Here is a 25,393-nt window from a genome sequence, read left to right on the forward strand (position 1 = left end):
ATTCCAATATCCTTGCCTGGAGAATCCCATGGACAGAGGACCTGGTTGGTTACAGTCCATGGGGTTGCAAAGAGTCGGACACATGAGCGACTGAGCACACACACACCCGTTATCCTTATAATGATAATTATATGAATGTTTAATGCTGTCTTTCAGTTCAGTTCAGTTCAGTCGCTCAGTCGTGTCCGACTCTTTGCGACCTCATGAATCACAGCACACCAGGCCTGCCTGTCCATCACCAACTCCTGGAGTTCACTCAAACTCATGTCCATCGAGTCAGTGATGCCATCCAGCCATCTCATTCTCTGTCGTCCCCTTCTCCTCCTGCCCCCAATCCTTCCCAGCATCAGAGTCTTTTCCAGTGAGTCAACTCGTCGCCTGAGGTGGCCAAAGTATTGGAGTTTCAGCCTCAGCATCAGTCCTTCCAATGAACACCCAGGATTGATCTCCTTTAGAATGGACTGGTTGGATCTCCTTGCAGTCCAAGGGACTCTCAAGAGTCTTCTCCAGCACCACAGTTCAAAAGCATCAATTCTTAGGTGATCAGCTTTCTTCACAGTCCAACTTTCACATCCATCCACTGGAAAAACCATAGGCTTGACTAGACAGACCTTTGTTGGCAAAGTAATGTCTCTGCTTTTTAATATGCTATTCAGGTTGGTCATAACTTTCCTTCCAAGGAGTAAGCGTCTTTTAATTTCATGGCTGCAATCAGCATCCACAGTGATTTTGGAGCCCCCCAAAAATAAAGTCTGACACTGTTTCCCCATCTATTTCCCATGAAGTGATGGGACCAGATGCCATGATCTTTGTTTTCTGAATGTTGAGCTTCAAGCCAACCTTTTCACTCTCCTCTTTCACTTTCATCAAGAGGCCTTTGAGTTCCTCTTCACTTTCTGCCATAAGGGTGGTGTCATCTGCATATCTGAGGTTATTGATATTTCTCCCGGCAATCTTGATTCCAGCTTGTGCTTCTTCCAGCCCAGCGTTCCTCATGATGTACTCTGCATGTAAGTCAAATAAGCAAGGTGACAATATACAACCTTGACGTACTCTTTTTCCTGTTGGGAACCAGTCTGTTGTTCCATGTCCAGTTCTAACTGTTGCTTCCTGACCTGTCTTTAGAGAGCCTAAATCAGCACCTGAGCAAACAGCAGCTACTTTAATACTTACCAATTCCTCATCTTCACCTGCTCTCTGCCACCTTAGTCCATGGTCCAGAGAAATAATAGTTTGAGGGATCCTAGCTGACTCTTTCTCACAGAAGCTCAAGTTGGGACCCCAAGGTTGCACCAAGGGCAGAGGACTGGTTTTGTTAACCTTCGTATTCTCAGTGCCTAGACGCAGTAGGTGTCTTGATGCTTTTGAACTGTGGTGTTGGAGAAGACTCTTGAGAGTCCTTGGACTGCAAAGAGATCCAACCAGTCCATCCTTAAGGAGATCAGTCCTGAATATTCATTGGAAGGACTGATGCTGAAGCTGAAACTCCAATACTTGGCCACCTGATGTGAAGAACTGACTCATCTGAAAAGACCCTGATGCTGGGAAAGATTGAAGGTGGGAGGAGAAGGGGATGGCAGAGGATGAGATGGTTGGATGGCATCACTGACTCAGTGGACATGAGTTTGAGTAAACTCCGGGAGTTGGTGATGGACAGGGAGGCCAGGCATGCTGCAGTCCATGTGCTCGAAAAGAGTTGGACACGACTGAGCGACTGAACTGGACTGAACTGGACTGAACTGAGATACAGTAGGCACTGAACAAGCATTTCCTGAGTGAATGCATGAATCTTAGCTTCTTAAGAACTCTGACTCTCCTCCATCAAATTATCCAAATCTTAAGGGAAAACAAAACAAAATAACACTTATTTTGTACTTTCATTTTGCCTTGCATTAATAAGACCCAGAAATTCTCCACTTGCTGAGAGAGAGTTGGCTCTGTCTGTGTGGATGGGGCTCTCTGGGGCTCTGGGGTGATGGAGTGCATCCAGGTTCCTTTTTAGCTGTAGATCTGCCCGGAGCCCCACTCCAAGCCCTTCCCGTTTTTGCCTTCCCTTGCCCAGGCCGAAATGCCTAGATCTTCATAGAATGCCTTATCTTGCTCGTGCATGCGTGCCAAGTCACTTCAGTGGTGTCCGACTCTTTGCCACCCTGTGGACTGTAACCAGCCAGGTTCCTCCACTTCTGGGATACTCCAGGCAAGAATACTGGAGTGGGTTGCCATGCCCTTCTCCAGGGGAACTTCCTGATCTTTATAGAATACCTTATCCTCCCCCCTACTCCAGGTCTTTTTTGGGTTTTATTGCAGGAGCGGGTTTTGGCTGTGCCGTGTGGCGTGTGGGGTCTTAGTTCCCCTACCAGGGATCAGACCCGTGCCACCTGCGTTGGAAGCACAGAGTCTCAATCACTCTGGCTTGGGGGCTCTGAGTTCTGTCTCTCAGTCCCCACCTCTGTCCCAGCTCCACATGAGACCCACGGGCTCATTCCGGTAGTCCCAGCTTGAGGACAGCACTTCCCACAGCAGGTCTCAGCACCCCCCGATTCGAGTCACTTTGAGGGCCAGAAAAGCTTGCAGATTTGGGGCCCATCGGAGACCCATGCGATCTGCAGCGCCAGAAGGAGGTGGGAGAGTCTGGCCTTTCACAGCACCCTGCAGAGGTTGGTTTGCTCACTGAGGCTCAGGGCCCCTGCCCCAGGGTCGCTGGAACCTGCACCAGAGACTCTTGGGCTACAATGAAGGTTTCAAAAGGCCCAACGGAAACCTTTCCTCTACCCTTGATTTTGAGTGCTGGGGCAGTTATATAATAAACACTGGTAGGCAGAGATGAGTCGTCTGAAGGAACATAATGCCATGAGTCCATCCTTATGCAAAGGTCAGCACTCCTGGGCTCTTTGGACCTTATTCCTAGATGACTGCCCAGGAATGCTTTGCTAAATCCCTGCTTGTCACTTTGAGAGGTCACCCAGACTCTCCTGAAATTTGTGTCCCCTTAGCATGACTTTCTGCTCCTCAAAAGGACATAGTGTCAGGACTTCCCTGGTGGTCCAGTGGCTAAGACTCTGTCCTTCCAATGCAAGGGGCCCAGAGTTCAATCCCTGGTCAGGCGACTAGATCCCACAGGCTGCAGCTAAGAGTTTGAATGTTGCAACTAAAAGAAAAAAAAAAGAAAAAAAGATCCCACAAGCCACAACTGGAAAAAAGACCAGGCATGAAGCGATGAAGATTGAAGTTCCGTATGCCACAGCTAAGACCAGGTGCAGCCAATGAATAAATACGAGAAGTTAACACACAGGAGTATAGTGTCATTCGCACATCCGGAGACAGCTCTGGACCCTCCCTTCTGCAACCTGTAGGGCATTCAACACAGCCTAGGCTTCAGTCGGTATTTGGTCAAATGGCCAGTGAAAGCTCACTTTTAATGTGTTTTTTATGTATCAGGCACTGTCCTAAGCACTTCCTCCACATTGTGGCACCCAGTCCTCACCAGAGCTCTGACAAAGTGGCCGCTATGGTCTGACCTTCCTTTTGCATATGCGGAAGCTGTGACTCCGAGACATAAAGTCTCTTGCCCACAGATAGTCGTTGGTCGAGTCAGGATCCAGACCCACCTATGTGTGACTGCAGGGACTAAACTCTTACCCCTATGCCATACCATCTCTGAGGACCACGACGGCTAATGAAAGCTTTAAGTGAGACACATGGCGACAGAGTTCACGGACTGCTACCATCCGTCTGTCTGCGTCCCATCATCTACCCCACATTCATTATTCATCATCTAGCCGCCAGCCATCCACCATCCGGCATCATCCATCCGTCTATCCATCCGTCCACCCATCCACCATCCAAGTACCATCTGTCCGTCATTCACTCGTTCATCATCCGTCATTTAACCCACCCGTGCTCCCATTTAGCCATCCTTCCATTGCTGAACCTTTGTTCAGCCAGCCAGCAATGACCCATTCATCCACATCTTTCACTTCCACCCTCTAAACCAGCTTCCAGTCTGGGACCAAAGTCCTACCCACACATCCTTACTGCTACTCAGGTTTTTGTGTCACTAACACCTATATGTCACTAGGACAAAAATAAAATGATATTCCAAACAATCCCCCCACACACACACAAAATGCAAGCCTTCGTGTCATTCAGTTGACCTTATCTCCTTCAAGCAGAAACCCCAGCCTGAAGGCATGGCTCTCGCCAGGAGAGGAGAAGTGAGATCAAGACTGAGAAGGAGGATGAGGAATTAAGAAAGCAAGGAGTGAGGCAAAAAGCCTTCGCAGGAAATCACAGACCACCGGACAGGGGCTCCTTGATCGCAGCCCTCCTGCAGGTTATTCAAACATGGAAACTGAGGTCCCAGCGAGCGGAGAGCTCCAGGTCTCACCTTCCTTATTATTTCTTACATTGTAGCCTAATCATTACGATTTTAGTTCTCCCCTTTGTTAAAAAGGATAAATCTGGCAGGGTCGGTGTTTTATTCATCCTTCAGCACCTGGCAATGTGCCTGGGATGGAAGGAAGGTTTGGGAGGGGAAGGAAGGACACTTCGGAGGACGAATGAAATGAATGGGTGATTAGAAGACTGTGAACAAACTGTGAATCTGTGGTGTGAAAAGATGAAAAGTGAACAGAAAGATGGAATGATGGCGAGAGTGGTCATACTTTGGAACTCTGTTCCTCCATCCATCCCACTGCAAATAGCATTAGGATGGCTATTACCAAAACACAGAACAACCCGGGCCGGCTGTATAACACAGGGAACTACATTCACTATCTTGTAATAATAGAACGAAAGAGAATCTGAAAAAGAATACACACATACATGTATACAGACACAGATACAATCCGTGAAGCACTGCTGAGCACATGACATTGTAAATGAGCTACACGTCATTTTTTAATGGTTAAAACAGAAAATAACAAGCTTTGGCAAGGATGTGGAGGAGTGGAATCCTGCGCACTATTGAGACTAAAATGCTGCAACCACTCAGGAAAAGCATTACGCTTGGTCCTCAAACAATTAAAAATAGAATTATCTTACAGTCCAGCAATTCTACTTCTGGGCATATAGTCTCAAAGAACTGGAAGCAGGATCTTCAAAGAGATACTTTAACACCTATGTTCACAGCAGCGTTATTCACAACAACCAAAAGGTAGAAGCAACACACGTATCCATTGGCAGATGAATGGGTAAACAAAGTGTAGTCTATCCATACAACGGAATATGACTCAGCTTTAAAAAGGAAGGAAATTCTGATGTACACTGCAACACAGGTGAGCCTGGAGGATATTATGTGTTAAATAAAAGAAGCCAGTCACAAAAAGAGAAGTACTGCATGATTCCACTAAGATGAGGTACTTGGAGCAGTCAAAGTCATAGGAACGGAAAGTAGAATGATGGTTGCCAGGGGCTGAGGGGATGGGGCAGTGGGAGGGACTGTTTAATCGGTCCAGAATGCCAGTCTCGCAAGATGAAAAGAGTCCTGGAGCTGGATGGTGGGGATGGTAGCACAGCAACGTGTCCTTGAGCCACTGAACTATACATGGGCAAATGATTAAGATAGTACATGTAATACTGTATACATTTTAATCACAACTTCAAACTAATACACAGCAAATTCTATGAGCCCTACCTTGAGAATTTATCCTGAATCCATCTGCTCATTTTTGTCTGTCTTGCCACCACCCTTGGCCAAGACACCGTCATCTCCTGTCTGGAATATTCCAGTGGTTTCCTCCCGGGCTTCCCCCCTGTTCCTACGCTTGCCTCCTCTCCAGCTATTCTCCACCCAGAAATTAGAGCGATTTAAAAAAAACACAAAAACTTATTCAGTGGAACCACTAGGTATTGGGAGAAGACACTAGAAACTTCCAGAGAGATAAAACAAAACTAAACAGGAAAAAAATTAAACAAAACCCCAAATGGTTACATTCAAAAAAGAGGATATAGAATGACATCAGATTTCCTAAGAAAAACTCTAGTAACCTGAAGACAGTAGAGAAATGCTTTCAGTTTCAATGAGAAAAAAAAAATTTTTTTTCAACTTAGATTTCTATACACAACCCAACTACTGTTAATCAGGTGAGACCATAAAGACACCAGGAAACACAAAAACCTTGTCTCCCAGACATCCTCTCTTAGGAGAGCATAATGCTATGAGTAACAAATCCTTACATACTTTTTGCTTTCTAAGCCTCTTATATGGAGTAGCTCACTCCATCCTTAGGGCAGTCCTGTGAAGTAGGTATCATGAGTGAGAAGCTGAGGCCCAGAGGGCTGAGGCCGCTTCCCTGTGGCCACCCCACCTGGTAATGGGGACATGGGCCGTGACTCCCAGCAGCCTGGCTGCAGGGTGGGGGCCGATGTCCCTGCTGCTCAGCCCTCAGAAACACAGCGATGAGAAGGTACAGGTAATCACAGTACGCAGTGTGGCTCAACTGTGAACAATATTCACACGGTCCAAACCGTGCGAAATTCAGATGTCAATTTAACAAACTTAGAATACAGAAAAAGGGGCTTCCCTGGTGGTCTAGCAGGTAAGATTTCATGCTCCCAATGCAGGGGACCAGGCTTGAATTCCTGATCAGGGCACTAAAAGCCCGCATGACGTCAATGTTGAGTGTTAGTCGTTCAGTCGTGTCCGACTTTTTGTGACCCCCATGGAAGGTAGCCCACCAGGCTCCTCTGCCCATGGAATTCTCCAGGCAAGAATACTGGAGTGGGTAGCCTTTCACTTCTCCAGAGGAACTTCCTGACCCAGGGATCGAGCCCAGGTCTACCACATTGCAGACAGATTCTTTACCCTCTGAGCCACTGGGGAAGCCCCCACATGTGGCAAATGGCCAAAAAGTGGGAAAAAAAATTAAAAATAGAATCCAGAGGAAGACAAATGCTGTATGATCTCACTTATATGTGGAATCTTTTAAAAAAATAACAATTCAGAAAAGGAGGTCAGATTGGTGGTTGCCAGAAGTAGTGGGGAAATGGGGGAAATCGGGTGATGGTGGTCTAAGTTACGAACTTTCAGTTGTAAGATAAATAAGTCCTGGGGATGTTATGGACAGAATGACTAGAGCTAACTGCTGTATGGTAACTTCGAAAGTTAAGAGTATCTCCTGAAAGTTCTCATCACAAGGGGAAAATTTTTTTGTAACTGTATGAGGAGATGGATATTAACTAAACTTACGTGGTGATCATTTCCCAGTGTATAGGTGTGTGAAGTCACCTTACGCTCACACACTTATGTTGTATATCATAACAGCAATACAATGAAGAAAAGGGGGAAAGTTACTGTAACTATTTTGGTATGTGTGAAGCAGTATGTGTGTGTGCTATGAATAACTAGAAAGTCAAATGCTCATCTCTCATAGTACAATAGATTTCTCTAAGTAAAAAGTCAAGTTAGATTCACCTCCACCTGGCATATAGAAAGTCCTTGATAAGTGTTTGTGAATTAATAAATAAATGCTGTTCTAAGTCTCTGTTTCAAACTTTCATGTATATACTTCCATTGCTCTGTAACAGAAAGACTTGAGAAAAAGCTTTCAACTATCTCTGATGCGCTGGATAGGCCATGGAGAAGCAACTCTGATAAATTTATGTAAAAAGTAGCAGATTGCAGAACAGCATGATGCTACAGTTCATTTCTGAATGGATAGGATATGTGTGGATGAAATGGGAATCCGCTCCAGTATTCTTGCCTGGAAAATCCCATGGACAGAGGCGCCTGGCGGGCTACAGTCCATGCGGTCGCAAGAGTCGGACATGACTTAGCGACTAAACCAACCATACACTTACAAACAGACAGGATTATACACCGTCAAATGAAGTATCTGCTGGGATAGACCAAGATGGCTATCAGTGCGGGGTGAGACTGGGAAGCGGGTAGTAATATTTCCCTTCATATGCTGCTGTATTTTAAAGTTGTTTGCAATGGGTATTTCTTGTTTGAATAATTAAAATTAAACATCTATAATTTATTTAGATATTTACCCAACACACACACACAAAAGGTTACTCAGGTCGTGTCATTTCTTTGCCCAGCCCCCTCCAGTGGCTTCCCATTAGGTGAGGGAAACAGGACAAGCTCCCGCCGCAGTCCTCGGGCCTGTGCGGTTCTCCCCTGCAGACCGGCCTCCCTTCGTGTCGTTTCTGCTGCCTTCGCTCCCTGCCTACCCTGGTCCCCACCGAGGTCCCTCCTGTTCTTGCACCTGTTGTTCCCGCTTCTAGAACACTTGTGACTCCCTGTTTGTGCATTAGTGTTCCTTCAGAGCACTCAGATTTCCACCTGAGGGCCTCACCTGGGGACCGTTCACCCCTGGAGCTCCGTCCTGCGGGCACACCTCCGGCAGCTTAAACCTGACATCTGTACCCAGAGATGCCATTTGTGGCGAGTCCTTCTTTAGGGCCCTCACATGCAGATGGCAGAGCCTGACTCATGTCACTCTGCTTTCTACAGGACGTCTTTAGAGCGTGTCTGCTAATTCAACTGTTCCCTGTCTCTTGCCCTCACTGGACTGTAAGCTCCACAAGGGCAGTGGTCTTGCCTGGCCTGCTCATTGTGACAAATCTAACGCCTAGAACAAGGTCAGGTCCACCGTATGTAATCAGGGGCTATTTGGCGGATGGACAAGTGAGGGGATGCGTGGACAAGTGGACTGGACAGCAAGCGTTGGAAGGATGGGTGGCTGGGCGGGGCTGGGTGGATGGGAGGGGAGCGGACGCCTGGGTGAGTGGTGGACTGGCCAGCTGTCTGCAGGGTCACCGGGAAATGAGCCTGTTGATGTCACAGAACCTTCTGTGCTTCTCCACTCCCTGTCGACCTGCTTCACCTCTCCCCTCTGCGGGGATTCAGTAAAACTAACACACCACGCCCTGAAAGTTTACTGGGCCTTGGACTCAGCGCATTACCTCACACATTTCATATATTACCTCATTTAACCACTGCAACTCCGTGAGGTGTTTTCACGTTCTCGGTTTTATAGATGCAGAAACGGGGGTGCAGAGGGGTTAAGTCACTCACTCCAAGATTACACGGGTGAGTGATGGAGCCAGGACTCGAGGCAGGCCTGGCCCCAAAGCCTTTTCACCAAGCCTCACCTCCCGCAAGGATAGATGCAGAGGGCATGCGGGAGCTGGGGGGAGAGTGTGGGGGTGACTCAACTCTTGAGTCTTCAGAAATTACCTTCCAACAGGTATTGAAGGGAGAGAACAGATGCCCAGATGGTCAGCGATGGCAGGGGGTGGTGGGGGAAGGGGTAGGGAATAGGGACCAGAGCACCTGAAGACTCAGAAGGAGTCTCTGCAGAAAGGTCCCAGACGGGAAGCTCAGGCAGCCAACTGAGAGTCACTCCTAGAGCCCCACCCCAGATATAAGGGATCTGCCTGAGCGCCGAGCTGGGAAACCGCTGGCTTTCTCTACAGAGCTCACTCCATCAGCCAGCCCCAGGCCTACCTAGTTTCTAGAGTGTATAAATAGCACCCCTGTATTACAGGAGGGGAGAATGCAGCTTCGGTAGACCCAAAGGAAGGGTACCCAGACCCAGGGAGACTGAGAAGGGGTCAGGCCAGGGTAGAAATCCCTGATGCTAGCTAGAAGGGGTCAGAGGCAGCCCTGAGCTTGCAAGGACCTGAGCGGTCCTGCTGCCTGGAGCCACCAGGGGGCGCCAGTCCTCAAGCAGTCCTCAAGACCTGCTTAGGTCCCAGACTCTGGGTAGAAGCAGGTGTAGGGCTGGAGTCAGGGAGAGTCAGCCCCCGACCCTGGCGGTGGGAGCCGGAGGTAGAGCTGGAGGAGGGAGACTCTCTAAACCGTCTCTGGATTTTCCCCAGAAAGGATGCACTTCTTGTAGAAGTATAAAATTTAAAAGTATGGGGGAAAAATGGATTTTTTAAAGTCTTTCTAGTCCTCAAGTTCTGAAAGGAGCCTGTCTGTTCCCAGATATGGCCTTGAAGGATGTCCACCCCTTACTCCCAAGATATGACTTCCAGTTATAGTTTTTAGAATGGTTGTCAGGTGTGAGTTCCAGGCAAAATTGTTTGCAGGCTTTGCCATCTGGATGTGAGGGCCCTAAATAAGGACTTGCCACATATGGTATCTCTAGGTACAGACATCAGGCTTAAACTGCCAGAGGTGTGCCAGCAGAATGGAGCTCCAGGCGTGAACGGCCCCCAGGTGAGGCCCTCAGGGGTGAAACCTTCCTTGGCTGTGGCACAGAGCATGCCTGTCCCTGTGGGGTTGCAGACACCCCGCTGTCTGGCTTGCCCAGGCCTCCAGACCCCATGAAGAATCCCTCAGTGGAGACCCATGAACCAGGCCACCTCGCCTTTGGTTCAGAGATATTCCATCAATACGCCGAGATCTACCACCAGTGACCTCTCTTAGCCCCCTGCCCAGGCCCCAGACCCTGAAGGTCCTCTCCCCTCCCCTGAGTTTGCTTCAGGATGGAGCCTGGGCTTCGGGGTGGGGGCAATTGGACCCAGATAGGAAAAGGCCCTGGCCCAGTCCACATCCTCACCCCTACCACCTGCAGACAGGGTTTCAGCCCCTGCCGAATGAACAGCTCTCAAATGGGAGCGCTTCTGCCTCCACCCCCCACCGCCAGGGGACATTTGGCAACTCTGGAGACATTTTTGGTTGTCATGATTGGGAGTAATGCTGGCATCCGGTGGGTAGAAGCCAGGAATGCTGGCACATACCCTACAAGGCACAGGACAGACCTCACAGCGTAGAATTATCCAGCCCAAACGTCAATAGACAAACGCTGTCAGTCACACACAGCAGGGACTGGGGCTGCACCAGTGAGGGGTTCAGTGTCACGGGCGGTGACAAGAGTGGAGAGGAAGATGGGGCTGGGGGAGGAGAAGAAGACGCGGGTTCGACCCCTGGGTCGGGAAGATCCCCTGGAGGAGGAAATGGCAACCCACTCCAGTATTCTCGCCTGGAGAATCCCCTGGACAGGGAGCACAGCAGACGACAGTTCCATGGGGCCGCAAAGAGTTGGACATGAATGAGCAGCTAAGTGAAGCCAAAAAAAAAAAAAGAGAGAGAGAGCACTGGACCTGGAGCAGACAGAGCTGGGTCCCACTGACCAGATGCGCCTCCTTGTACGAGTCCCGGAGCCTCTCCGCCTGTTTCGTCAGGTGTAAACAGGCCAAAAAGGTTGGATGAGAAGCTAAAGCATAGAAGAAGCTCACCCATGCCTGCACACCGGGGATGCTCCAGAGATGCACGATGGGGGTGTGGGGTGCCGGTGGGGAGCGGGAGCGTGGGGATTTAGGGTAGTGAGTTCATGTCCCTGAGAGCTAACTGGAGCCGATCCTCGGGATTCCAAAGAAGCCTCAGGAAGGGTACGCTTTTCCCTCCCCAGAACCCAGCAGCGCTGGGGTTCAGGCCAGGCTGGGGAAGTCAGGGCAGGGCGGGGCCCGCTACTCACCGCTGTGGCTTTCTCCATCACTGCTGAGATAGGGGTAATATTCGTGCGTTTGGCGTTGGTAGAGATCCGTGTCATAGGGAACTAGGTCTTCTGATGGCTGCTGAGAGAGGAGCAGGTCAGGACTCGGAGTGCGGCAGGGAGACCCCAGCCATGTTGGCAGGACCACCCCCCCCCAGGATGTTGGGTCCACACTGAGCCCCCTTATCAGGCCTACAGCCCTCTTTCTGCTTGCAACTGGGAGAGGCCATGCAGAGCGCAAGCAGGGGACCCGGGGTGCAAAAGCCTCGGCTCCGGCAGAGAGGGGGTGACAGAGACCCTGGAGGGTCAGAGGTCAAAAGAAGACAGGTCTGAGGGGACGGCCCACGGCTCCCCGGCCACCTCACACTCACTCGCCACTGCGTGCCCAGGTCCCAGCCTCAGACACTCACCCGTGCACAGTCACACCAACTTGCCTGCACCCCCCTCCCCAAATGCACAGAAACGCCCCCTTACACACTTCCCACACAATGTGTGCTCTCACACACACGTCCACGCACAGCCCTCACATCACCCTGGGCACGCACGCCAGTATACACCCGCCTGCAGGCGCTCGCAGAGTCCCTGGGGTTGACACATGAATCCACCCCCTCACCGCCAAGCTCACCGACACACACGCGCACGCCCGTGTCCATCCTGGGTCACTCATGTTCCTGCACGCCCACCGCCCAGCACACAGGCTTGTTCTCCTGCCATGGCCCCCCAGGCCCCCAGGCTCTCTCGCTGCCCGATGTCCAGGTCCCAGGCTGGCTCAGGGCCCCCACCCCCATGCTGGCTGTCCACACCGATGGGCTTTACAAGATCAACCCCGTGCAGCGCTGGGGCTGTGGCTTTGGGGGCCTCTCCCTCCTCCCCTTTCCTCCGGGGACACTCCCTGGTCCCCCTCCCTCCATCTCCCCATCCCTCTCCTCCCCGCTCAGCCCACTCCCTGGCCAGGCACTGGGACATGCACACCCAGAGGCTTCCCAACAGTCACCAGGCCTCTCCCCACCCCCGCGCGTGTGCCCAAGGATTGCACAACCATCACCCGGGGCCTCAGGGCTTGGTTTGGGGGCCACAGCTGCCTTGGGAGCCCACCCTCCCAGGACCTACTCTGCGTTGCCCCTGGACTGGGCCAGGGGCTCAGGGGGCTCGCATGGAGCCCAGGAGGACGTGTCTCCCGCTCAGCTCTAGCTGGGGTTCAGGGATTGAGAGGTCAAGGGTCAGAGACAGGGTGGCCAGGCCCCGGGGCCTCTGGCTCTCTTGAGGCAGAGTGGGCTCTTCCTGGGACCACTCCCCGTCACCCCCTGCTGTCCCCCCATCTTCTGGGTTCCAGGTGGGGGTAAGGGGGGCCAGGGCCAGGTCAGAGGCCGGCTGGCTTGTCCCATCTGTGCCTGGCCCAGCATGGAGCCTGGCACTGAGTCTGCAGACAGCACAGCCCCACAGCAGGGTGTCAAGCTGGGGTGCCTCCCTGGGGCTCTGGGGCCTGCCTGGGGTAGGGTGGCCGGAGGTAGGGGGAAGGGAGTTGCCTCCAGCCGGGAAAGCTGAGTCAGATGGGCAGGCCGGCCAAGCCCTTCCCAGTTGCCCCTCAGGGCTCCCCATCCCCGGCTGGGTGGGGAAGGCGTTGAGGAAAGGGGGAGGGGTCCTCTCGGAGGGGCCTGGTGGGCTGACACCTGCCGGAGGCTGCAACGGCCACGAGAAGCGAGAGCGGAGGGGGTCTGCCCAGACGGCCGCCCTGCCGGCCCCAGTCCCCTGGGACGCCCGCTTCTCCACCTCCGGCCTCAGCCGCTGCCCTCGCTCCCGTCTCTGCTTGGACGAGGTCCTCCCCCAGCCCCAATCTCAGCCCCAGGATGGCTCTGCCCCCCTCTCCGCAGCCCCAACCCCAGCTGCCTGGCCAGCCTCTGCTCCCCTCGCTGCCCCGGCCCCCGCCTCTGCCTCCGCCACTTGGGGCCCAAGGCCCAGACCTCTTGGGTCAACAGGCACGTCCTCTGCGCCTGGGTGGCGGGGACCCAGGTTTAAGGCAGCCTCGGTCTCCAGGAGCACCCAGTCCAGGGCCCGAGACCTCTGGCCTCTTGCCTCCTGCCCGCCAGCCCTTCACTGTCCCGGGGACCGGCTTCCCTCCACACCAGCCTTCCCAGCTCCTCTGCCACCAGCTCCCTGCCGCCCTCGCCACCCTCAGGCCGGCCCCCCAGGCCCGTGGAACCCCGGCTGCCACCCAAGCCCCATCTATAAATAACCATTCAGGCCCCATCGATCACAGCCCCACCGTGGGCCCAGCCCTCAGCCCGCCGGGGCGTGCTTGCTCCGAGGAGGCCGATGGCCCCCTTGCTTGGGTCTCAGGCCCCGGGGCTCCGGGGAGGAAACACCAACTTCCCACTGATAGGGGAAGGCGGGCGGCGGGCTGGCGGGCAGGTGGCGGGCGTCCGAGGGCCGCGGGCTGGGCTGGTGGAGGAGTCCCGATACTCACAGGGGGGACGAGGGGAAACCCTTCCATTTTGCACGCCTGTAACATCCAGCCGAGCTCCGAGCCGGTCAGGTCCCCTGCCTCGGTGGGGGCCAGTGCGGAGCCCCTGGGGATGGGGCGCCCCGTCGGGGGGTGGGGGGGCTGGACCGCTTCGGGGCGGGTGCAGGGCTCAGGCCTGCCCCTTGAGCTTCAGGAGCCCTGGGTGAGCCCCCTCCCTTGACATTGCAGGGCCAGCGCAAGTTCCTGATTTTATCGAAGGCCTGCCGCTGGGAGATAGTCCCCTTGGGGTGACATCACCACCCCAGCCCGTTTGCATAAATCTCTTGCGCTACAGGAAGTCTCTGGCCGGCTGGGGCAGGTGGTGCTCCAGGGGCTGGCCTGGGAGGCCGAGGGGGCCAGGCCCCCTGCCCAGAGGAAGCCAGGACTGCTAGGGGAGGCCTTGAGGGCCGGGGTGGGGCGGGAGAATGGGAGGGGGAAGGCTGGCTGCACCGCCAAGGAGGGCCTTGCTGCCCTCCGGGGCCTGCGGAGGCTCTCTCACCCCGAACCCCGCAGATGCCTACTACTCTTGAGACCCCCCCACGTGGCCAACAGTCACTTCCTTGGGGGATCAGAGCTGGTAAGGGTGTCCTCTTGGGGCCTTCACGCTCTGGGGTCAGCTTGGCTGGCCTAGGGCTCTGGTCTGGCTGACTGCCAGGCTGGCTCTTCTTGGGCCCATAGGCCCCCAACCGCTTGGTCCTATCCAGCCCGGGGCTGGGCCCTGGGGCCTGGTCCTCAGCATCGTGGGCCAGCTTCATTTCTACCAGAAGGACTCTTACACCCTCCCCTCCCAGCTTCCTAAGGGTCACCATGTCTTCCATATCTCTGTTCCCAGCCCAGATTTCTCAGTTTCCCCACCCCTGACCAATGCCTGACTGTCAATCGAGTCTCCCTAGTTTACAAGCTTTTCTTGTCTGTCCATCCATTCATCTATATTCCCATCCATTTACTTATCTGTTTTGTCAGTCCGTCTATTCACCCATCAAGCCAGCCGCACATTCATCTGTCTTTCCGTTTAATCCAGCTCTTCGTTCATCCATTTATCTGTTAGTCTATTATCCATCCACCCATTTGTTTATCTTCTCATCCACTGAGCCATCTGTATGTTCATTTATCAGCCCATCCATTCGCTACTCATCCACATTTCCATCTGTTTGCCCATTGCATGTCCAGCTATCGATCTGTTCGATCATTGGCCCGTTCATTCATCTAGCCATCCATCCATTTTTGCATTCTGCCAATATCAGTTGAGTTCTAGGCTTCATGCCTATACAATGTGGCTCAGATAGTAAAGAATCTGCCACAATGTGGGAGACCTGGGTTCAGTCCCTGGGTTGGGAAGATCCCCTGGAGAAGGAAATGGCAGCCCACTCCAGTATTCTTGCCTGGGAAATCCCACGGAGAGAGGCGAGTGGCAGGCTACAGTCCACGGGGTCGCAAAGAGCCAGACACGACTGAGTGACTAACACACACACACAAGGTTTACGCTCGGTGCTGGGAAAAGAGACACGTGTTGGACAAGACTCCTGCCTTCAGGGAGCTCCTGACCTAGTCTGAAGGGCAGAAGGATGAAACGAAGCAATGTTAAAATCTTTGGTCTCTAGTAAGCCCACTTCTCTGGCTCATTGAGAGCTCACTTTCCTCTCCTGTGTAGCCTTACCCTTTGCTCTAAGTCCCGTTCGCTCTAACACTGCATCCTTCCTGTCAGTGGAACCCCAGATTCCTGAATGCGTCTTCACTTGCAGCAAAGACCAGGGCTTCGCAGGTCTGAGTTCCATCAGACCTGTCTCACCTACATCTTCACTGATTGTCTGCCTCCACCTTTGGGACTCTCCATTCAGTATTCCTGCCAAGGAGTCCAGGTCACTGGTCCTCAGCACTCTCTAGGAACCTGACCAAGGCCCCTCCCCAAGAAGAGGGGAGAGGCAGACTGACCTGGCATCTGTGCCATCCCTGACCCCACTCTCTCATCAAGGAGGCCTCGTCCCCACTGACTGCATGGGTGTGAGTGTGGGCTCTGCTGCACGAGAGCCACGTCCTGCTTGATGTGTTCATTCATTCTTCGCTCGCTTGGTTTATATGCTTATTTATCTCCCCTTTCGTTCATTTAATCACTAACGCTTTACGGACAGTCTCCCATGTGCTGGGCCAGGCGAGGGGACATGAACATGAAGGAGGTGTGCCCTGGGCCTCCAAGAGCTCACAGGCCCAGAGAGAACAGACATGTGAGCAGATCCACGACTCTTTGGGGAGGCAGGGACACAAGAGGTGCCATAGTCAGTCAGGCTAGGGCCACAGGCAGGGAAGCACACAGGGGCCAGAGCATGTCTGGCTGAGGAACAAGCCTAAGCAAAGCCAGGAGGTGGGAGAGAACAAGGGAACAAGCTGCAAGCAAGACCAGACCAGGCGGCTAAGAGCCCTGAGTAGCAAGCCCAGCAGCCTGGGCTGCCTCCAGGAGCTACTGCGGGGCCTTTGCTGGTTTCAAGCAGGGAGTGTGGGCTTCCCAGGTGGTACAGTGGTAACAGGTAACAAATCCACCTGCCAACACAGGCGATCGGCATGTTCCGTCCCTGGGTCTGGAGGATCCCCTGGAGGAGGAAATGGCAACCCATTCAGTATTCTTGCCTGGGAAATCCCATGGATAGAGGAGCCTGGTGGGCTCCAGGGGTCGTGGGGTCACAAAGGGTCGGAGACGGCTGAACGACAGAGCACGCACACATGAGGAAGGAGTGTGGCTCTCCTCCATGAGTGCAGGCAGCAGACCAGGCCGGCCCTGTGTTCCTGAGCCCCAAGTCTCATGGGGCCACAAGAGAAGTAAGAGACTCCATTGTCCCAAGTCTGGCCAAGCCCAGGGTAAGAAAATCCCCAGGGCCCCAAATCTCGGGAAACGGTCAGAACTGACCCCCGCTTTCTTTGCAGCTCAAGCATCTTGTATCCATTCCCACACCAGCAAGTCCTCCCCATCCTTCCTCCCAATGCCCGTCCTCCCTAAGTGCACCAGAAGCCTCTTCCCAAGGCTCGGATTCCAAGGGACCTGCTGAGGTCCTAAGCCTTAGGAATAGCAGGACCCAGCTTCTAAGCAATTCCAAGCAGAGCAGGGACGGTCTGATCATATTCACAACCCCAGGAGCTAGCAACTCCCTCAAAGGGGTGGAGCGGGGATAGTTATTTTCTGCGTGTCCAGCACTGGGCTGAGTGCCCCCACCCTTGTGATCTCATGGAACGGGGACAATCATCTGTTACCCTGAGGTCCAAGAGGTTGATGACTCTCCCAGGGTCACACAGCTTGCGAGTGGGGAGCTGGAGCCTGGACCTGCTTTCTGCGGCTTTCAGAAGGGCCGGATCTCAGGGCAGGGGGAGGAGGCAGAAGGAAGAGGAGCCAAGTGTGGAGCAGACGGGGGGCCGGGTGGACACAGAGGGGCCAAGGCGGTCAGAACTGGGGAGGAAGAGAGAGGCAAAAGCATCGGAGAGAGTCAAAGAAGGGGGCAGAGAGGAGTGAGGGAGACGCGGCGGGTGGGGGCGGGAGGGAGGACACAGAGGAGGGCGACAGGGGGCAGCAGCGTGGGTTCTGGGAGGCTGCGGGCCCTGAGGGGCACAGGCCCGCCTCCGCCTTCCGAAGCAGAGGAAACGGGACCAGAGAGGGTCCGTGGATTGCTGGAAGTCACCAGGAGCGTCTTGTTGACCCCGCGGCTCGAGTTTTTGTGGGCAAGAAATCGGTTTGAGATTAAAAAAAACACTTAGGTGCTCCAGGGAGTGAGAGGCAAAACTGTTTTTTATTTTTATCTTTTTATTTGTTATTTATTTTTGGCCGTGCTGGGTCTCTGCTGAGGCCTGTGGACTCTCCAGCTGTGCTGCGTGGGCTCAGCTGCCCCACGGCATCATGAAGGATCTCAGCTCCCCAACCGGGATCGAACTTGTGTGTCCCCTGTGTTGGAAGGTAGACTCTTAACCACTGGACCACCAGGGAAATCCCTGAAACGGTTTTTTAAATTACGTTAATTTTTGAATAGGTAATAGATATACGTGGTACGAAATTCAAAAGGTAACAAAAAGGGAAACGGTCCCGTCCGCTGTTACCTGATTCTTGCATATTTTTTCTGGCCGAAGTCTGGCAGACAGGAGCATCGAGGCAGAGAAATTCTTTTTCAAATCTCACACCGTACTCACTTTGGTTGTTTTTTCCCCCACTAAATCCATTCCCATGCCCATGCATATAGAGCCGTCTCCTTTTTAACGACTATATAGTATTCTGCTGTTTGGGTGAACTGTGGTAGTCTCACATCCTGAGAGACCTCCTTCATTCAAAAAACTGCAGGAAAGAATTTATGTACAATTTAAAAGAAAATTATAAAGCACACACGTACATAACCACCATCCAGGTCAAGAAATAAAACAGTCAGCACTGCAGAAGCTTCCCCCAAATGTCCTGCCTCTCTCTAGAAGGTAGACTATCCTAACTTTTCCAGTAATTATTTCCCTGTTTTCTTTACGGCTTTCCCACTTAAGTAAACATCTCTAACAATACAGTTTAGTTTTTACCTTAACAGGTTTTAATCTTTATATGAAGAGAATCACAGTATAAATATTCTTGTTGCACATGGCTGTGGTCCATTTTCATTGCCGTATAGCATTCCATTGTTGAAAAAAGCTATTTCACCAGTCTCTTACTGGTGGATATTCAGGTTGTTTCCAGTCTTCTGCTATTACAAACAATACTGCAGTGGGCAAACTTTGCTAATTTACACACATGCAAGTCTACGTCTAGGATAAGTGCCCCAAAGTTGAAATACTGGGCCAAAGAGTAGTGCTTTTTTTTTTTGCAGGAAAGCTAGAGGGGGATGTCCACTGGAATAGTTGGGGGAAGATGTGAGTGAAAGTTCATTCCAGGACTGGCGGGATTGCACTGCTGGCTCCAGGTGGCAGGCCTCATGCCTTTACATCTGCTCGTTTCTAAAAAACATCCTTTAGCTGTAAAGAACAAAACCTATTTTTCTGCCTTACATGAAAACTATATAGGAGAAAGGCCTACTTCTGCCAAAGCACATGTTCAAAGGGAGAGACACTAAAACGTTATAAATCCTTTCTCTATATTTAATTTTCCCAGTCTAATCTTGACAGTTAAGAGATTTGACAGTGAGAAGAAAATCACCACAACCAAATGCAGACTGAGTCAAAAATCTCTGTGCACCTCCCTGCAGACACTAATAAACAGTATCAGGAATTACCTAAGATAGAAACAAAAACTCCTTCAATTATAAGTAATACTGAAAATGGCACAGTGTTCTATCTTAACTCATTGGAAAAGAGACCAGACAATTATTTAGATGCCATCAATGTAGGTGCCCAGATATTTCTTTTATTTTTAAATTTTTACTTTTTTATTGAAGTACACACAGAAATTTTTGACTTACCTTTTTTGAAGTCAAAGGTGACATTTTTTTCAGTTGAAATATAAGTGATATATATAACATTGTATTAGTTTGAAGTATACTGCATGCATTTTTAACTCTTACGTAAATAGGTAGATAAACATGGGCTTCCCAGGTGGCTCAGCGGTAAAGAATCTGCCTGCCAATGCAGGAGACACAGGTTCGATCCCTGAGTTGGGAAGATCCCCGGGAGGAGGAAAGGGCAACCCACTCCAGTATTCTTGCCTGGGAAATCCCACGGACAGAGGAGCCTGGAGGGCTACAGTCCATGGGGTTCTCAAAAGAGCCGGACACGACTGAGTGATCAGATGATGAGACCCACGTAGAGATGGGGTCTCACTGTCTTGAGTGAAGGTTTTCCCCACTTATCCTCCTACCAGAAACCCGTGACAGTGCCGGTGCCACCCCCACTGGACAACCGGGCGGCCACGCAGGGCTGGGCCCTGCAGAGAGGGACAGGCGGTCAGGCAGGCCTGGGCGGTGGAGCGCTGGGCGGCCTTTGCTCGCACTGGGCGGCCTTTGCTCGCACTGGGCTGGGTGACTGCCGGGGAAGGCCGGGTGCTCTTGCAATCACAAGGCAGGCAAGCCACAGGAAACACGGGGCCCACGTCCTCGAAGCTGAGTGCACGCGGGGAACGTCGTGATCCCTTCTCTCGGAGACCCCTCAACCCCAGCCCCAAAGAACTTCAGACGCCCTCAACCCTTGCGAGTGACTGGGCCCTCCGGGATGCAACGGGGCACGTGGGAGAACTCAGGCCTCAGAGAGCGAGCTGGGAAAGGCGACCAGAAAGAGCTGAGCCCGTGTACAGAAATGGCCGTCTTGCAACTTCCTCTCACGGTTGAGACACTGGGAGGGGCTCCTTGGGCCCCTCCAAGCTCTGAGCTCTGGTCCGAGCACCGGGCTGGCTCTGGAGCATGTTAGGACATCTGACAAATATTTGCTCAGGGCCTCCAGGGGTCAGGCGACCAAACAGGCAAAGGCCCCTGTCCTCCAGGGGCTGATTCTGGAGCAGGTGCAGGGGGAGGCAGGGAACACATAGAGTAGGTGAGAAGGAGGCAAGCGCTATAGGAAGGGGATTGCCCAGCTCGGGGCTTCAGCGGTGCGGGGGCGCACATTTGCAGTGTGAAGGGAAGCGGGGCAGGCAGGCCTCGTGGAGAAATGGAGAATGGGGTCACTGAACCACCCCTGGGAACAAGTGGACGAACCAGCCAAGCGGACGCCTGGGAGAAGAGCTCCAGGCGGGGGTCCAGCAAGGGGCCGAGTGAGCAGAGCCGGGGTTGTGGGGGGGAGGTGAGACGCCTGAGGGGGCAGGGGACGCTGAGGGACGCTGTGCATCATGTGGAATCTGGTCTTGGCTCCGGGAGAACAGGAGCACCACTGGAACATTCACTGTCTCATTCAGATCTGAACTCGGGGCTCTTATCATGCCCCCGGGACAGTCTAGGAAACTGAGGCTCAGAAGGGGGTCCATGACTCAGCCAATCGAGAGACAGGCGAGGCTTAAACCAGGTCTGCTGGAGCCCCGGGTGGTACCCAGGGCAGGCGCCCATAAAGTGCCAGGGCCCGGGACCAAGGAGACCAGCACCCCCGGCTGAGGCCCCCGTCGCCGGCCTTAACTCACCCCACCTCCCATGACCCTGAGAATTTACTAACAGTACTGCTTTACAGGCAAGGGTCACGGGGTTCAGCTGGCGAGGGGGCTGCCCGAGGACACACAGCTGGCCCAGGGGGTGTGTGGGGGTGGACCTGGGGCATGTGCTTCCGCGGCTGCCTCCATCTCGAGTTTCTCCCGTGGGTGCTTTCCTACCTAAAAGTGCTCCTTAGCTCTGGCTTGCTCACAGGCTGAAGCCCGAAGCTCCGAGTCCTGTGCTGGAGTCCCCCCAACCCCCAATACCCCGGCCAGCCTCTCCCACCCTCCCCCACCCCGAGTGGACCAGCCCTGCCCCCACCTCCAGCCCAAAGACGCTACTCAACATTCCCAGAACCTCTTTCTCAATCTCCCACGGCCTTTGCTCACAGTCCCACCCCCTTTCACACTCGAAGGCCTCCTCCATCGTTTTCCTTTCTCCTCCATCTTTTGAGGGCTTGCCTCCTCCAGGCTGTCCCCCCAGACGCTCCCTTCCCAGGTCACACCTCCATCTTTCCCCCACCCTGCTGAGTCTCTCCTGGCACTCTGCACCAGCTCCTGCCCACCTCCCTACTCCCCACCGGCTCCCTGGCCCCAGAGGCTAAGCAGCAAAGCTCTCCAGAGTGTCCCAACCTCCGCCATGCCCTGAATCTCAGCTCTCTCCCCACACCCCACTCCACACCCTTGTCTCCTGTTGACCAGGCCTTTCAGACGGGGAGCTCACCTCCTGGCCACATCACTCAGCCTCCGGCACCTCAAACCCACCGCCACCCACAGCGACTTCCTCCTGCTCACCACGGGCAGCACCCGCCCTGCTCGCTCAGTGAGGACAGGAGCCACTCCCCCCCCTCCACAAGGCCCCATCTTCTGTGGAGCCCCCGACACCATCCTCTTCCATCTAGGTACCCTTGGATCCTTCCCTGGCTGTGTAGCCCCTTCCCCTACCTGAAGCTCAGAGGCCTCAATTCTGTAGAGGTGCCAACATGACCCAGCTGCAGCATGGTACAGAGGGCAGAAAGAGACAATCTGTGTGAGCCTTGCCCTTGTATACAGTAGGCTTTCAATTAGTGCGCATTTCCCTCACTGGCCTCCACAAACGCTGAGTGACCCTCGTAGAGGTTAGAGTATGGCTCTAGAGACCTTGATTTTGAATCCTATCCCTGCCCTGTGTTTGCCGTGTGGCTGAGGGCAAGTCACTTCTCAGAGCCTCGGTATCGGCGTCTGTAAAATGGGGGCAACAGCAGGATACACCCCAGAGGACTGAGAATTAGTGACCACACTGGATGTTTCTGTCTGATGCGCACAGCCGGCATCCCTCTGGAGGAGGAAGGCTCGGCCCTGTCTCCAAGGGCTCAGGATCTCTGCGGTCCGCAGTTCCTTGGAAGCTCCCGCTCCCTGGCCTTTCCAAAGCTTCCTTGGAAAAGCTGAGCAACGTGAGGAGCCGAGAAGCTGTCGGACGAGAGCCTTGAGAGACCAGCCTCTCGCCCTCCTTTGCCCTGCCTGCACTTCTCCCCTCCTCCCTGCCTGAGCAACCAGCTCTTGGGAGAAGACCTAAGGGACCCAGGTCTGGAGTAGGGACGCTGTGGTGGGAAGAGGGTAATTAATGCCGAGCTCCCGTTGTGGGCCAGCGTGCTAGACATTTACAACAAAGCGACGGCACAGGGATCGATTTTAACAGATGAGAAATGGGCCTCAGAGCCGACCCTTATACTGCTCCAGGCCGGAAAGCAGAAAGAGCCAGAATCAGGGTCGGACCAGCCTTATCTTACTCCACAGTCTATGCTCTCAGCCCAAAGCTGCCCCAGCGTGCGTGCCGGGAGCCAGCAGGACAGGGGTCTCTGTGCCCGGTGCGTGAGTGGGAGGGTGCTGAGGGGTCCGGTAAGTGAGGCGCTGACTTGATTTTCAGGCTGTGGGATTCCAGGCTAGTTTGAAACAGACTAGGGGTCCCCGGGCAAGTGCGAGGGGCAAGGAGTAGACAGGCCCGGACCCGGAAGGAGTTAAATGCATAAGGGGCCTGGGTGAATCAGAGGCTCCGCAGGCTGAGATGGAAATTCCCTGTGCATGGCGTGTGGTCACCCAGAAAAGGGAAACGGTGCTTTTCGGAGCAGAGGACGGCGGGGGCTCCAGCCCGGGAGCAGATGCCTGCCTGGGTGGGGTTGGCGAGGGCGTCGTGACCAAGGAGGCCTGGCCTCCGGGTGGGAAGAAGGAGGCAAGGAGCCATGAAGCCAGGCCAGGCCTGGTCATACTATGGTGTGTCCACAGGCCCTGACAGATGAATAGGAGTTCACTGGGCCCAGAGGAAGAAAGGGCACTTGACTTGAACTGTGGGAACCACTAGAGTCCAGGTCCAGGGTGGGACTCAGCATGGAGAGCCCGTCCCCAAAGGCTTTTGTTGGGGACCTCTTTCCTATCTCACCCGAGGGGCCCCTCCTCATCCCGGGAAGCACCCGTCACCTTCTCCTGGGGTCCCCCAGCCTCAGTCTCCCTCCCAGAGTCCTCAGCATCTTGTCACTCATCCGCCTTCCACACAGGACTGTGGGCAGGTGCCATGTCCTAGCTCCAGAGACGGTTTGCAGCTGCTGCGGCTGGCATGGAGTGGGTGCTCTGTGTTTGAGGACTGACATGGAAGAGGATTCTGACGCTCAGAGAAGTCAGGTGAAACGCGGCCCGCTGGCTGGGTCTTAGAAGGGGCGGGAGCCAGGGCTCTGCTGCAGCTGGGACTTGGTGGGAGGCGTGGAGTGGGGCAGGCAGAGCCTTTCCCTCGGGCTGCAGAGGGGGACCCGGGCCGCTGACAACCCGGTCTGGCAGCTCCAGGGTCCAAGGCCTGTGTCCCCCTCAAGCTTCGGGCCAGCCTGGCTCCCTGCCTTGTCCCTGGGGCTGGGAAACTTGTGTCCTCCCCAGGAAGGAGACGGGTGGATGAGATGGAGCCAGGGCCAGTCAGATGGACAGACCAGGGGACCGGGTGTCAGGAAACCCTGACTCCCAGTCCAGACGCTCGCCCGCTGTGTAGCCTGGGACACACGCCTCGCCCGCTGCACCCCAGCATCCATTCCTGATGGGACACGGTGGGACAGGCTCTATCTGGGGATGAAGAACTGAGCCCTCTGCGTCATCGGGAGAGAGCTCGTCCATGGTTGGAAACAAGTGTTTCCTGTGCAGTCTTCAGTCTCTTCCCAGAACAATCCCCTGCTGCAGCGCCAGTCCTGCCTGCGGTTCCTAAGCAGCGTGAACCACGGTCTCAGGCCCAGCGTCTGTCTATCCCAGCTCAACTCTGCCCTGCAAGAGGGCCTGTGACCCACACCGGCCGGATGAGGGGGCCGAAACCCAGCTCTAAGACAGCAGATGGCTGGGGCCTCCTGCCCAGAAACAAGCCCCCTGGAAGGCCCCGGGTGCCCCCAGGCCCACCGCAGCACCCCATATTCCTTGCCCCCACCATTCCCCCCGGGAAAGGTCAAGGGGCCGCTGGAGCGGCTACCCTCGGGCAGGGCCGAGCAGCGTCATGGCGGCCATCGGGGCTGGAGCTTTTCCAGTCACGAAGGGGAACTGAGAACTGTGGGAATGTGCTTCGGGCAGGCCAGAGTGGGCCGGGCCCCGGTGGGAGGGGGCTGCTCCAAGGAGCCCAGGCTCATGGGGTCCTGGGGGGGTGAGGAGTTGAAGGGGACCCCCCCCACCTCCAAGCCAGTGGCTGAGGGGCCAAGGACGGGGCGGGGGTGGGTCACTGCGAGGTCCTGGCAGGTTGTCCAGAGAGAGCTGGCCGGGGCAGTGGGAGGTTGGGGAGCTGTGTGGGGAAGGAAAGAGGAAGCCTTGTGGAGCGGGGGAGGAGGCCGCGGGGGATGGAGTGGGGGCCGGGGGGCCTGGAGCCACTCTGGCCGCAGCCACTTCGCTTCTCCCGGTTTCGGTTTGTAAATAGCTGCTGGCTCCGTGCGGGTGGGATGGGCCCTGCCCCTTCTGTGGCCCGTGTCCAGGCAGGTCCAGGTCTGAGTAGCTAGCTGCACGGGCTCCCGCCCTGGGTTTGAGGACCCCCACTGCAGGCACTGAGGCTGGCCCGGCCTTTGGCCTTGATGGGCAGGTTCTGGCGGGCCCGGTTCTGGGCAGCCCCAACCTGTGGTCACTGAGGTAATACAGCTGGGATAGAACTTGATGACTTGGCCAACACTGGGCTTATTTATAACTGGGCCTCCGTGGGCAGAAGAGCAGCTGCGGAGCCGCCAACTCAGCACTTGGTATGACCCCAGGCACCAAGGCAGGGGACGCAATGGCAGGGGCCAGGCTGGCCTCCCGGCCCCTCAGGCTGAGCACCAGGGTCCTGGGATCCTCGAGGCCTCTCTGGCTGGAACCAGTCCTTGGCCATCCGTGATGGACAGGCCTTGAGACTGAAGAGAAGCC

The 25,393-nt window shown here is 54.4% G+C and overlaps 1 protein-coding gene and 1 long non-coding RNA gene across 6 annotated transcripts in view; both read right to left on the reverse strand.

The window, feature by feature from the left end:
• SPI1 (Spi-1 proto-oncogene) overlaps positions 1-25,393 on the reverse strand; it is a 31,597-nt gene that overhangs the window by 4,392 nt on the left and 1,812 nt on the right. Inside the window, exons 1-2 of one of the 3 annotated variants that reach the window (XM_055424069.2) lie at positions 13,918-14,173; positions 11,436-11,535 (exon numbers count right to left, since the gene is read on the reverse strand). In XM_055424069.2, coding sequence (XP_055280044.1) covers positions 11,436-11,535; positions 13,918-13,962 — 145 coding nt within the window. In that variant the 5' untranslated portion in view covers positions 13,963-14,173. Of the gene's footprint in view, positions 1-11,435; positions 11,536-13,917; positions 14,174-25,393 lie in introns of those variants that run through there. The other 2 variants (XM_055424070.2, XM_088843308.1) reach the window with 2 other exon arrangements.
• On the reverse strand, positions 17,718-24,693 carry LOC129554821 (uncharacterized). 3 transcript variants are annotated; one of them, XR_016039015.1, is made up of 3 exons: positions 21,732-24,693; positions 18,028-18,259; positions 17,718-17,922 (listed from the first exon to the last, which is right to left on the reverse strand). It is a non-coding gene; the product is annotated as an uncharacterized LOC129554821 (long non-coding RNA). The 3 variants fall into 3 exon arrangements; XR_008685655.2 differs by lacking the exon at positions 21,732-24,693 and adding an exon at positions 19,362-21,257; XR_008685654.2 differs by lacking the exon at positions 21,732-24,693 and adding an exon at positions 18,490-19,330.

This window comes from Moschus berezovskii, chromosome 14 (assembly GCF_049115385.1).
Source record: "Moschus berezovskii isolate FMDL1 chromosome 14, NW_MosBer_1.0, whole genome shotgun sequence".
Lineage (NCBI taxonomy): Eukaryota > Metazoa > Chordata > Mammalia > Artiodactyla > Moschidae > Moschus > Moschus berezovskii.